This window comes from Triticum aestivum, chromosome 5D (assembly GCF_018294505.1).
Source record: "Triticum aestivum cultivar Chinese Spring chromosome 5D, IWGSC CS RefSeq v2.1, whole genome shotgun sequence".
Lineage (NCBI taxonomy): Eukaryota > Viridiplantae > Streptophyta > Magnoliopsida > Poales > Poaceae > Triticum > Triticum aestivum.
This window is the reverse complement of record NC_057808.1, coordinates 421,284,753-421,297,721: the sequence shown is the minus strand read 5'-3', so window position 1 is coordinate 421,297,721 and position 12,969 is coordinate 421,284,753. Positions and strand designations below refer to the sequence as shown.

Here is a 12,969-nt window from a genome sequence, read left to right as displayed (position 1 = left end):
ACTTTCCTCCCACTCACTTCTTTCGAGAGAAACTCCTTCTCTAGAAAGGATCCATTCTTAGCAATGAATGTCTTGCCTTCGGATCTGTGATAGAAGGTGTACCAAACAGTCTCCTTTGGGTATCCTATGAAGACACATTTCTCCGATTTGGGTTCGAGCTTATCAGGTTGAAGCTTTTTCACATAAGCATCGCAACCCCAAACTTTAAGAAACGACAACTTTGGTTTCTTGCCAAACCACAGTTCATAAGGTGTCGTCTCAACGGATTTAGATGGTGTCCTATTTAACGTGAATGTAGCTGTTGCTAAAGCATAACCCCAAAACGATAGCGGTAAATCAGTAAGAGACATCATAGATCGCACCATATCTAGTAAAGTAGGATTACGACGTTCGGACACACCATTACGCTGTGGTGTTCTGGGAGGCGTGAGTTGCGAAACTATTCCGCATTGTTTCAAATGAAGACCAAACTCGTAACTCAAATATTCTCCTCCACGATCAGATCGTAGAAACTTTATTTTCTTGTTACGATGATTTTCCACTTCACTCTGAAATTCTTTGAACTTTTCAAATGTTTCAGACTTATGTTTCGTCAAGTAGATATACCCATATCTGCTCAAATCATCTGTGAAGGTGAGAAAATAACGATACTCGCCGCGAGCCTCAATATTCATCGGACCACATACATCAGTATGTATGATTTCCAACAAATCTGTTGCTCGCTCCATTGTTCTGGAGAACGGAGTTTTAGTCATCTTGCCCATAAGGCATGGTTCGCAAGTACCAAGTGATTCATAACCAAGTGATTCCAAAAGTCCATCAGAATGGAGTTTCTTCATGCGCTTTACACCAATATGACCTAAACGGCAGTGCCACAAATAAGTTGCACTATCATTATCAACTTTGCATCTTTTGGCTTCAATATTATGAATATGTGTGTCACTACTATCGAGATTCAACATAAATAGACCATCCTTCAAGGGTGCATGACCATAAAAGATATTACTCATATAAATAGAACAACCATTATTCTCTGATTTAAATGAATAACCGTCTCGCACCAAACAAGATCCAGATATAATGTTCATGCTCAACGCTGGCACCAAATAACAATTATTCAGGTCTAAAACAAATCCCGAAGGTAGATGTAGAGGTAGCGTGCCGACCGCGATCACATCGACTTTGGAACCATTTCCCACGCGCATCGTCACCTCGTCCTTAGCCAATCTTCGCTTAATCCGTAGTCCCTGCTTTGAGTTGCAAATATTAGCAACAGAACCAGTATCAAATACCCAGGCACTACTGCGAGCATTAGTAAGGTACACATCAATAAGATGTATATCACATATACCTTTGTTCACCTTGCCATCCTTCTTATCCGCCAAATACTTGGGGCAGTTCCGCTTCTAGTGACCAGTCCCTTTGTAGTAGAAGCACTCAGTCTCAGGCTTAGGTCCAGACTTGGGCTTCTTCACTTGAGCAGCAACTTGCTTGCCGTTCTTCTTGAAGTTCCCCTTCTTCTCTTTACCATTTTTCTTGAAACTGGTGGTATTGTTGACCATCAACACTTGATGCTCCTTCTTGATTTCTACCTCCGCAGCCTTTAGCATTGCGAAGAGCTCGGGAATTGTCTTATCCATCCCTTGCATATTATAGTTCATCACGAAGCTCTTGTAGCTTGGTGGAAGTGATTGAAGAATTCTGTCAATAACACTATCATCAGGAAGATTAACTCCCAGTTGAATCAAGTGATTGTTATACCCAGACACTTTGAGTATATGCTCACTGACAGAACTATTCTCCTCCATCTTGCAGCTGTAGAATTTATTGGAGACTTCATATCTCTCAATCCGAGCATTTGCTTGAAATATTAACTTCAACTCCTGGAACATCTCATATGCTCCATGACGTTCAAAACGTCGTTGAAGTCCCGGTTCTAAGCCGTAAATCATGGCACACTGAACTATCGAGTAGTCATCAGCTTTGCTCTGCCAGACGTTCATAACATCTGGCGTTGCTCCTGCAGCGGGTTTGGCACCTAGCGGTGCTTCCAGGACGTAATTCTTCTGTGCAGCAATGAGGATAATCCTCAAGTTACGAACCCAGTCCGTGTAGTTGCTACCATCATCTTTCAACTTAGCTTTCTCTAGGAACGCATTAAAATTCAACGGAACAACAGCACGGGCAATCTATCTACAACAACATAGACATGCAAAATACTATCATGCACTAAGTTCATGATAAATTAAAGTTCAATTAATCATATTACTAAAGAACTCCCACTTAGATAGACATCCCTCTAATCATCTAGGTGATCACGTGATCCATATCAACTAAACCATGTCCGATCATCACGTGAGATGGAGTAGTTTTCAATGGTGAACATCACTATGTTGATCATATCTACTATATGATTCACGCTCGACCTTTCGGTCTCAGTGTTCCGAGGCCATATCTGCATATACTAGGCTCATCAAGTTTAACCCGAGTATTCTGCGTGTGGAAAACAGGCTTGCACCCCTTGTATGTGAACGTAGAGCTTATCACACCCGATCATCACGTGGTGTCTCGGCACGACGAACTTTCACAACGGTGCATACTCATGGAGAACACTTGTACCTTGAAATTTAGTGAGAGATCATCTTATAATGCTACCGTCGAACTAAGCAAAATAAGATGCATAAAGGATAAACATCACATGCAATCAATATAAGTGATATGATATGGCCATCATCATCTTGTGCCTTTGATCTCCATCTCCAAAGCACCGTCATGATCACCATTGTCACCGGCGCGGCACCTTGATCTCCATCGTAGCATCGTTGTCGTCTCGCCAACTATTGCTTCTATGACTATCGCTACCGCTTAGTGATAAAGTAAAGCAATTACATGGCGATTGCATTTCATACCATAAAGCGACAACCATATGGCTCCTGCCAGTTGCCGATAACTCTGTTACAAAACATGATCATCTCATACAATAAAATTTAGCATCATGTCTTGACCATATCACATCACAACATGCCCTGCAAAAACAAGTTAGACGTCCTCTACTTTGTTGTTGCAAGTTTTACGTGGCTGCTACGGGCTGAGCAAGAACTGTTCTTACCTACGCATCAAAACCACAACGATTTTTCGTCAAGTATGTGCTGTTTTAACCTTCAACAATGACCGGGCGTAGCCACACTCGATTCAACTAAAGTTGGAGAAACTGATACCCGCCAGCCACCTGTGTTGAAAGCACGTTGGTAGAACCAGTCTCGCGTAAGCGTACGCGTAATGTCTGTCCGGGCCGCTTCATCCAACAATACCGCCGAATCAAAGTATGACATGCTGGTAAGTAGTATGACTATTATCGCCCACAACTCACTTGTGTTCTACTCGTGCATATAACATCTATGCATAAACCTGGCTCAGATACCACTGTTGGGGAACGTAGTAATTTCAAAAAAAAATCCTACGCACATGCAAGATCATGGTGATGCATAGCAACGAGAGGGGAGAGTGTTGTCTATGTACCCTCGTAGACCGTAAGCGGAAGCGTTATGACAACGCGGTTGATGTAGTCGTACGTCTTCATGATCGACCGATCCTAGTATACCGAAAGTACGGCACCTCCGCGATCTGCACACGTTCGGCTCGGTGACGTCCCACGAACTCACGGTCCAGCAGAGTGTCGAGGGAGAGCTTCGTCAGCACGACGGCGTGATGACGGTGATGATGAAGCAACCGTCGCAGGGCTTCGCCTAAGCACTGCAACGATATGACCGAGGTGGATTATGGTGGAAGGGGCACCGCACACGGCTAAGAACAATGTTTGTTGTCTGTTCTAGGGTGCCCCCTGCCCCCGTATATAAAGGAGCAAGGGGGAGGCCGGCCGGCCCTTGGGGCGCGTCAAGGAGAGGGGGGATTACTCCTCCTAGTAGGAGTAGGACTCCCTTTTTCCTAGTCCAACTAGGAAGGGGGAAGGGGGAAGGAAGGAGAGGGAGAGAGGGAGGAAAGAGGGGGCGCCTCCCCCACTCCTTGTCCAATTCGGACTCCCAGGGTGGGCGCGGCCAGCCCATGGCTCCCTCCTCCTCTCTATCACAAGGCCCATGTTGGCCCATTAGTTCCCCCGGGGGTTTCGATAACCCCCGGCACTCCGATAATTATCCGGTGACCCCCGGAACACTTCCGGTGTCCGAATATAGTCTTCCAATATATCAATCTTTATGTCTTGACCATTTCGAGACTCCTCTTCATGTCCGTGATCACATCCGGGACTTCGAACTATCTTCGGTACATCAAAACACATAAACTCATAACACCGATCGTCACCGAACGTTAAGCGTGCGGATCCTACGGGTTCGAGAACTATGTAGACATGACCGAGACACGTCTCCGGTCAATAACCAATAGCGGAACCTGAATGTTCATATTGGCTCCCACATATTCTACGAAGATCTTTATCGCTCAAACCGCATAACAACATACGTTGTTCCCTTTGTCATCGGTATGCTACTTGCCCGAGATTCGATCGTCGGTATCTCAATACCTAGTTCAATCTCGTTTCCGGCAAGTCTCTTTACTCGTTCTGTAATGCATCATCCCGCAACTAACTCATTAGTTACATTGCCTGCAAGGCTTATAGTGATGTGCATTACCGAGAGGGCCCAGAGATACCTCTCCAACAATCGGAGTGACAAATCCTAATCCCGATCTATGCCAACTCAACAAGTACCATCGGAGACACCTGTAGAGCACCTTTATAATCACCCAGTTATGTTGTGACGTTTGGTAGCACACAAAGTGTTCCTCCGGTATTCGGGAGTTGCATAATCTCATAGTCATAGGAACATGTATAAGTCATGAAGAAAGCAATAGCAATATACTAAACGATCAAGTGCTAAGCTAACGGAATGGGTCAAGTCAAGCACATCATTCTCTAATGATGTGATCTCGTTAATAAAATGACAACTCATGTCTATGGCTAGGAAACATAACCATTTTTGATTCAACGAGCTAGTCAAGTAGAGGCATACTAGTGACACTCTGTTTGTCTATGTATTCACACATGTACTAAGTTTCCGGTTAATACAATTCTAGCATGAATAATAAACATTTATCATGATATAAGGAAATATAAATAACAACTTTATTATTGCCTCTAGGGCCTATTTCCTTCACTCAATGTATAGTTTTTGCACGGCCGTGGTGGAAGTGTTCGGCCCTAAGTACCTCAGAGAGCTAACTGTCTCTGATACAGAGAGGTTGTTGGCGATCAATGCTGAGAGGCGCTTTCCGGGCATGCTTGGTAGTATAGATTGTATGCACTGGAAGTGAAAGAACTGTCCATTTGCTTGGCAGGGGCAGTACAAGGGCCACGTGAAAGGTTCCACTATTTTACTTGAAGCTGTGGCTTCACAAGATCTCTGGATATGCCATACTTTCTTCGGCATGGCTGGTTCTCAGAATGATATTAGTGTTCTTCAGCGGTCTCCGGTGTTTGCAAGGTTTGCAGAAGGCCACTCCCCGAAGTCAACTTTGAGGTCAATGGCCACCATTACAATAAGGATATTACCTAGCTAACGGCATCTATCCTCAGTGGTCCACTCTTGTGAAGACCATACCCAATCCGCAAGGAGAGAAGAGACGTAGGTTTGCCCAAATGCAGGAGAGTGCTAGGAAGGATGTGGAGCGTGATTTTGGTGTGCTTCAGTCTCGGTGGGGTATCGTTCGTAACCCTGCATCGACATGAAGCACGAAGAAGCTTTGGGAGGTGATGACTGCTTGTGTGATTGTGCACAACATGATCGTGGAGGATGACCGCGATGATAGCATCTACTACGAAGGGTTTGATTTACAGGGTGAAAATGTTGAGTCTGAGCATGCACCTCCTGCAACCTTTGAACAGTTTGTCGAGTTTCATCGGGAATTGCGTGATTGGCATACTCATGAGCTTCAGGATGACTTGGTTGAGGACATGTGGACATTGGCAACCAATAGATCTATCAGTTTAATTTCTTTTCATGCAAACAAATTTTGATTGGGTTATAAAGACTATTTGATATTGTTTTTTTATTGGGTTGTAAGACTACTTTCAGACGCATAACAATTTGCTATGTTTGAATTGAACCATTTAATATGCATCATTTTAGTGTGCTGGTTGAACGGACAAAGATGCGGCCGCGTGTTGAGTGCACGGCCGCCGCATCCAGAAATCCGGACGGATACGGCCTCATTGCCATCCCGAACGGACGAAAAACGGACGAAACGAACGTCCATTTGGGAGTTGGCCTTAGAGTTGGTCTAAAGTTCCATTCAGATGCGTCCGCGCGCATGCCTGGACGCGTCCGTGCGGACGTAAATCAGGCAGAATTTGCGTTCCGGCTGTAGATGCTCTTAACTCTCTCTCTTTTACCTAAAAAAACTCTCTCTCTTGATCGGGTAAACGGAGTCCAAACCCCCAGCAGGAAGTACAGCTACCGCGGTGAGTAAAAAAGAAAAGTAGTAGTACCACTGCGGTGCGCTAAGATATTATCGGGGCCCCACCCGGCAGAAACGCCAACCACCCAGCCCCCGCACCGCCGCACCACAGCCCGACGAAGCCCAGAACCACACGCTCCCCGCGGCCCCCGCCCCCTCCCCAGCCGCACGATTTTAAAACCGGATCGAAAGCCACCCATCCGCGGCGCGCGCGCCTCCCGACCCAACACGTGTCCCCCGCGCCAGCCGCGGATCGGGGCTCCTCTCCCCTTCGCCCTACCACGTGCCCCCGCGGGCCCGGCAAAATATCGCCTGATCCGCCCCTCCCCCCTCTTCGCCGAACCCATGCGGCGCGCGCGGCATGGGCGGACCGCCCGCTGGACGAACCACTGGCCCAGCCGGCGCCACGTCACCGCGGCCGCGATCCCGCGCGGGCGGGCGCGCCGGGTGACGTGGCGGCCCCGCCCGCCGGGTGAGCGCGCGCAGATATTTTCTCGGCCCCCGAGGCGCGCGCCCCTTCACGTGCCTCGCCCCCACCCACTGGCGCGGCGGGCCCCGGCGGCCCCCGGCCCACCTGTCGGCATCGTGTGGCGTCGGGGCTATATAGCGCCGCTCCTCCGCGGCCGCTTAGTTTTAATCGTCTCCATCGCGAGTCCGCAACTCCACTGGCATTTCGATCCCGATTTCGAAGCTTCCAGCGATCCAGCGCGAGAAGAAGAAGCTGTGGTGGTGGTGAAGGCTACTTTATCTGCGAGCTGAGGCGGCCGGGCTCCGGCGAGTGGAGATAACCAGACAGAGCCGCCCGGGATGGTGCGCGGCGGTCAAGGACAAGAAGGAGGGTTGGGGGAGAGAGAGGTGGTGAACGTGGTGGACCAGGACGGGAGGGAGGAGGAGGTGCGCCGGGCGCTGCCGATGATGCCCGTCAGGGTGCTGCTCGCCGAGGGCGACGACTCCACGCGCCACGTCATCTCCGCGCTGCTCCGCAAGTGCGGCTACCACGGTGCGCACCTCGACTACCCTCCCATCCATCCATCCATCCATCGGCCGCCGCAGCTTGTGTTGATTTGTCGAGTCGGTAGTTCGAATCGAGTTCCGGTTTGGTGGTCTGCGGGCAGATCGGGAGGCAGCTGCCGGTTTTACAGAGTTCGGCTTCGTACGAGTGTTTCGGCATGGTGGCGCGGTAGGTAGGAATAGGAGATGCTTGCTCTGGTCTGATGGCTCGTGATCCACTTCCCAGTAGCCCTACGATAAGTTCGACAGATGACACATGACAGCTCTGGTGTTGATATTAGATCCCTTAGTCTGTTTTTTCTTTCTTTCAAATACCCGAAAATTGCTCTGCAGCCATCGAGCACGGTTTGAACGCTTTAATCCCTGGTGTTAAATTGTGCTTAAGATTAGCTGCACATAATTACTCACACCGCCATACCCAAGTTATGTGGTAGCATGATTTTTAGCAGAGTCAGACATATGTTGAAATTGTACAGTTTTCTTCAGAATGATGCAAAGTTGTTATTTATTTTATTTGTCAACATGTTGTGCCCTTTTAATTTGTTTGTTCTTCTAGATCTTTCATCACGATTTTAGCAGAGGCTGTCATATTTCCTCATACTTACGTGTCATATTGTTCTTGCAGTTTCTGCAGCTTCTGATGGTGTCAAGGCCTGGGAATTACTAAAGGAAAAATCGTTCAAAATAGATCTCGTTCTCACTGAAGTTGAACTTCCTTTGATGTCTGGGTTCCTCCTACTCTCCACGATCATGGAACATGACGCGTGCAAGAATATCCCTGTCATAAGTATGTGCCCAAACTATGTCAGTCCCGTTTCAGTTTTCAGATTCTACTCCTGCAGCTTAGTCTAATGCTAATTATTTTTTTCTGCCTATGCAGTGATGTCTTCGAATGATGCAGTTAGCATGGTTTTCAAATGCATGCTGAAGGGCGCAGCCGATTTCCTTGTCAAGCCGATACGAAAGAATGAGTTACGGAACTTGTGGCAGCACGTTTGGAGAAAACAACTTGTATGACGACATACTTGCATCTTTACGGAACTTTGATCCGCTTCCTTCACAAGAGTTGACCACTAAAACCTCTGTGACGCTATTTTACAGGCAAATGGTGAGATCGATGTGCAGCAGATACAACAAGAAGAAAATGTCGCAGAACAGCACGGACAAAAGACTGAAATGACAAAAGCTGAACATTCCATACAAAATGTCGTCCGTAGAAATAGAGATTGCAGTGAACAAGAAAGTGATGCTCAAGTAAGTTTAGCACAAAACATGATTTTGTATTATTTTTTAAGTATTGGTTGTTTGATGTAACATGGAATCAGTGATTTCCTCTTGTCTATGAGCCATCATTCTTAAAGTACTTGGTAGCTAATAGTAGAAACGTTGGGCAATCAGTGATTACCTCTATTTTGAACACAGATATGTTGTGGCTGCTTTGCGTAAACTAAGTATTGATATTTCCTCATGCAGAGTTCTTGTACAAGATCAGAACCAGAGGCTGAGAGCAAGCACACCAACAGTTTCTTGGAGTTTAAGCAGATAACTGAAAGGCAATCATCTACTGACCCCAAAAACACACTGGAAAATAGAGACCCTGAAAACCCTAGTGATAATAAGCGCAAGAAAGCCTCGACAGATATCGAGGTAGTCCATATAATTGATGATGAACCAAAGCCTAGCACACCGATGGAGGTGGATATTGTGAGAACAAACCCTCAAGGAAACGGCGATAAGTGGTTCTCCATCCCAGCCCATCAGTTGGAGCTTTCTCTCAGAAGATCTGACTATGGCAGATCAGAGGACCAAGAGAAAAATGATACGAGAACCCTGAACCACTCAACTTCATCTGCCTTTTCATTGTAAGTGTACCTTTTGTTTTACCTGCTCTGGTATCAGTGCTTTTGTCATCCATACATAGCTATAAGCTTAGCTCAAGTCTAGTGCTCTCTGGTTGAAGTTTTTGTTCCCACGTATATTTTTCATCATTTATTTACGAGCATGGTGAGGGGACCGTCTAATTCAGTTAGTCAGGATGTGTTATTGCAAGCATAATAGGGAAGAATTTGGATATGGTCATGCCACAAACCTTGGCATGGAACTTCTTGCAGTGCCTTTACTACTGCAACTTGATGCATCATTTACCTGTTTCACAGTTACACAAGAGTACACAGGAGATCCTATTGTTGTTGACCTAGAAAGACATCTTACGGTTGAAATTATTTCTTATTCACAGGTACAACTGCAGGCCTATATCCTCTTTTGGTAACGCTGGTGATGCTCAGCCATGCAGCACCTCAGCAACACACGCAGATCTGCAAAACAAAAATGGAGATTCGGCAGCTCCCTTTCAAGACAAGGCCGACCCAATTTGCCATCCTATCAGAGTTGTAGCACTTCCCGTTCCTGTTGGAGGCCTCACGTTTGACGGGCAACCATTCTGGAGTGGTGCACCTGTGGCACCCCTTCTCTATCCACAGTCAGGTCCTCCTATTTGGAACGGCAGAACTCCAGTGTCGCAAGAGGTGGACACGCAAGCAACTTCATCGCAGCAGAGTGATCCCACAGAGATGGACTGTCAGCAGACTGAAAGCACACAGCGACAAGAAGTGCTACCTTCACCGACTGCAAATGAAAAGCATCTGCACGTTGAAATCCCCTCAGACAGCAACCCTCAGCAGGTTTCACCCATGGCCAGCGAAAGCGGAACCGGAAGTAGTACTGTGTTGAACAACTCTGGCAATGCTCTCAGTGGAAGTGCCTGTGGAAGCTCTTCCAACCGGATCGCCACCCCTACCGAACAGTGTAACGCATCTGACGGTGCTACTGAAAATCCAAGCATGGAGGGCTCGCATCAGCTGAGCCAACGAGAGATTGCACTGAACAAGTTTCGGCTCAAGAGGAAAGAAAGGTGCTTCGAGAAGAAGGTGGGCACAAGAACTAATCTTACCTTTCCATTTCGATCCAATTTTTTTGTGGCATCTCACCTACTAGGAGGAGCTGGGGTTTACATTCTTCCATTATTGCGCAGGTGCGGTACCAGAGCAGGAAACTACTTGCAGAGCAGCGTCCCCGGGTGAAGGGTCAGTTTGTTCGGCAAGAGCAGAACATCCAAGCAAGCTAGGTATATCACCACAGGTGACAACCGTTTGCCGTGCTGCGCCTACTGAGTGGAGATCAACTATCAACCTTTCTTTCTTTCTTGTATCCTATGTATACGCTGACTTGTCGTAGATTAGCTCGTACATAGTAGAATTTGTCAGTAGGCGGCTAGAGAACACACTGCCTGACTTGGTACATGTTTGCCGTATACGTTGTTGCACTCTGTGTGGTTGCAAAGGTGTCAGTCAAGGATGTCCTAAGACACTCTTTTGTGTGCTTTCTTGAACTGAGCATCGTTGCTGCAGTTTAGTTCACTGCCTCAGCAAAATGCTGTCGTCTTTCCGTACTAGATGGATTTATATTCAAAGGCATTTTGTAATTTTTCGTACATTTTGGCTGAACTTCTGGCCATGTATGGACGATGGCTGGGCGAGTTCTTGCGTGATTTTTTCTGTGTAATAAATTACCGGCCGCTTGAAGTTTGAAGCACTGTTCAGATACGGTCTGTCCCGATGATCGCTTGTCAGTTGGGACGGCGAACTTCTCTTACTCCCTTTGTCTCATAATATAAGAACGCTTTTCAAACTTGCTTGAAAAATGTTCTTATATTATAGGACAGAGGGAGTATTATTGAAGGAAAGCCATTCGGCAAACTTTATTAAATCCGATTGAATAATGCCAGAGCGATCAACGTTTCAATACAAATTTGAGTTTGAATCATAACAAAAGCAAGCTAATTTGTGTGCCACTAGATTAGCTTCCCTCAAACAATGATAAGTAACGAACCAGTGTTATAAGCTTTCTTAAAGATAGCTACTCCCTCCATTCCAAAATATAAGTCTTTTTAAAAATTCCAATAAAAAACTACATACGGAGTAAAATGAATAAATCTACACTTTAAACCATGTCTATATACATCCGTATGTAGTTCATGGTGAAATCTCTATAAAGACTTATATTTGGGAATGGAGCGAGTAGAATAGCTGTGTATGGATTCCAGATTTCCACTGTACCATTTGTTGAAATATATTGCCCATCTCTCTCCAAAGTCTGAGCTGATGGAGAGAGGCGGGCATATATTTCAACCATCTTCCTCACGTAGTCGAGTAAATAATACTCCCTCTGTAAATTAATATAGAGCGTTTAGATCACTAAAGTAGTTATCTAAACACTCTTATATTAGTTTACGGAGGAGGTATAAAACTACTACATACTTTACAGGCTATGGATTCAAAAAATACCGAATATTTTTTTCGCTGGTAACTACCAACTCAGGGGTCGGCTATTTCAAAAAACCCAAATTCCTCGTTGCTAACATTTTAAACCGGTTTATGACAGGCCGGGCCCGCTCCTAAACAATCTGTTTGTTGACCGTTTTGTTTGACCGTTAACTTATTGTGGGACCAACATGCAAAATGTTTCTTCTTCCTCCTACCTTTTCTTTTCTCCTCTCTCTCTTCTATCCTCCTTGCCCAAGCTCCAGCACCTCCACCACTCACCGATGGCCACCTCCACCACGCGCCGCGCCCAGGAGCAAGGGCCGCCGTGAGAAGCGCCCAGGAGCAAGGCGAGAAAGGGCCGCCGCAAGCCGCGAGCGCCGGGAGCCGCGCCCAGGACAAAGGAGAGGGCCGCCGCGCGCCATGGCCAGGCCGATGCGCCCAGGAGCACGCGCTGCCGCGAGCTGAGCGCTATGGACAAGGGCTCGGGCTCGGGCCGCCGCGCCCAGGAACAGGGAGGAGAGAGAGAGGCCGCTCGGCTGGGACTTCACGACGGCTCCAGGCGCAGCTTGCCGGCAGGAGGAGGCAGCGGCCGAAGGGAGCTATGCGCCCGCTCAGTGCCGTCCAAGTCGAGCTTGAGCAAGGGAGGCGCAACTCCTCTCGAGCTTGAGCACGGGAGGGACCTGATTGCTTTTTCTTTTAGTCTGCAGGGACCTGATTGCTTTTTTCAAATTTTACAGGGACCCGATTGCTTTATTAATTTTTTATTTAATTATGACAAAGAGACACTGACATGTGGGCCCTACATGTCAGTTAATAGTCAAACAAATGGTCAGACAATCAGTTTTCTTACATGCGGGCCCCAGCTGTCATAATCACGATCAACAATAAAGCACTCGACGATTAGAGTTTTTTGAAACAACCGACTTCTGACTTGGTAGTTATTAGAGAAAAAAATTCGGTAGTTTTTTGGAACCCTAGCCTGTAAATTAGTAGTTTTATGCTATTTACTTCATGTAGTCCTTAGACGTGAGATTGATGTAGGCTGTAAAAACTTTTCTTAATACTAAGTTTGTAGGGTCTTGAACTTGAGACCTTTTGGCTATAATAGCCTATCGAATTCATACTTCAGGCAGTTGCTCCAAAAGTCCTAACTGATGAAGAAAAATGGGCA

The 12,969-nt window shown here is 46.6% G+C and overlaps 1 protein-coding gene across 1 annotated transcript; it reads left to right on the top strand.

Moving 5' to 3' along the window:
• The first annotated feature begins 7,094 nt into the window (after nucleotides 1–7,094).
• LOC123122302 (two-component response regulator-like PRR95) lies at nucleotides 7,095–11,064 on the top strand. The gene is made up of 7 exons (XM_044542483.1): nucleotides 7,095–7,465; nucleotides 8,102–8,263; nucleotides 8,357–8,487; nucleotides 8,578–8,730; nucleotides 8,950–9,338; nucleotides 9,713–10,403; nucleotides 10,508–11,064. Exons 1-7 carry the CDS (start codon nucleotides 7,273–7,275, stop codon nucleotides 10,598–10,600), a joined length of 1,812 nt encoding a protein of 603 aa, XP_044398418.1. The 5' UTR covers nucleotides 7,095–7,272; the 3' UTR covers nucleotides 10,601–11,064.
• The last annotated feature ends 1,905 nt before the right edge of the window (nucleotides 11,065–12,969 follow it).

Excerpts from the sequence above, each read along its gene's own strand:
- LOC123122302 (XM_044542483.1), top strand. The coding sequence starts at position 7,273 with ATGGTGCGCGGCGGTCAAGGACAAGAAGGAGGGTTGGGGGAGAGAGAG. Across the intron at positions 8,731-8,949 it reads AACAAGAAAGTGATGCTCAA|AGTTCTTGTACAAGATCAGA; the intron begins GTAAGTTTAGCA and ends TTCCTCATGCAG. Across the intron at positions 9,339-9,712 it reads ACTTCATCTGCCTTTTCATT|GTACAACTGCAGGCCTATAT; the intron begins GTAAGTGTACCT and ends TCTTATTCACAG.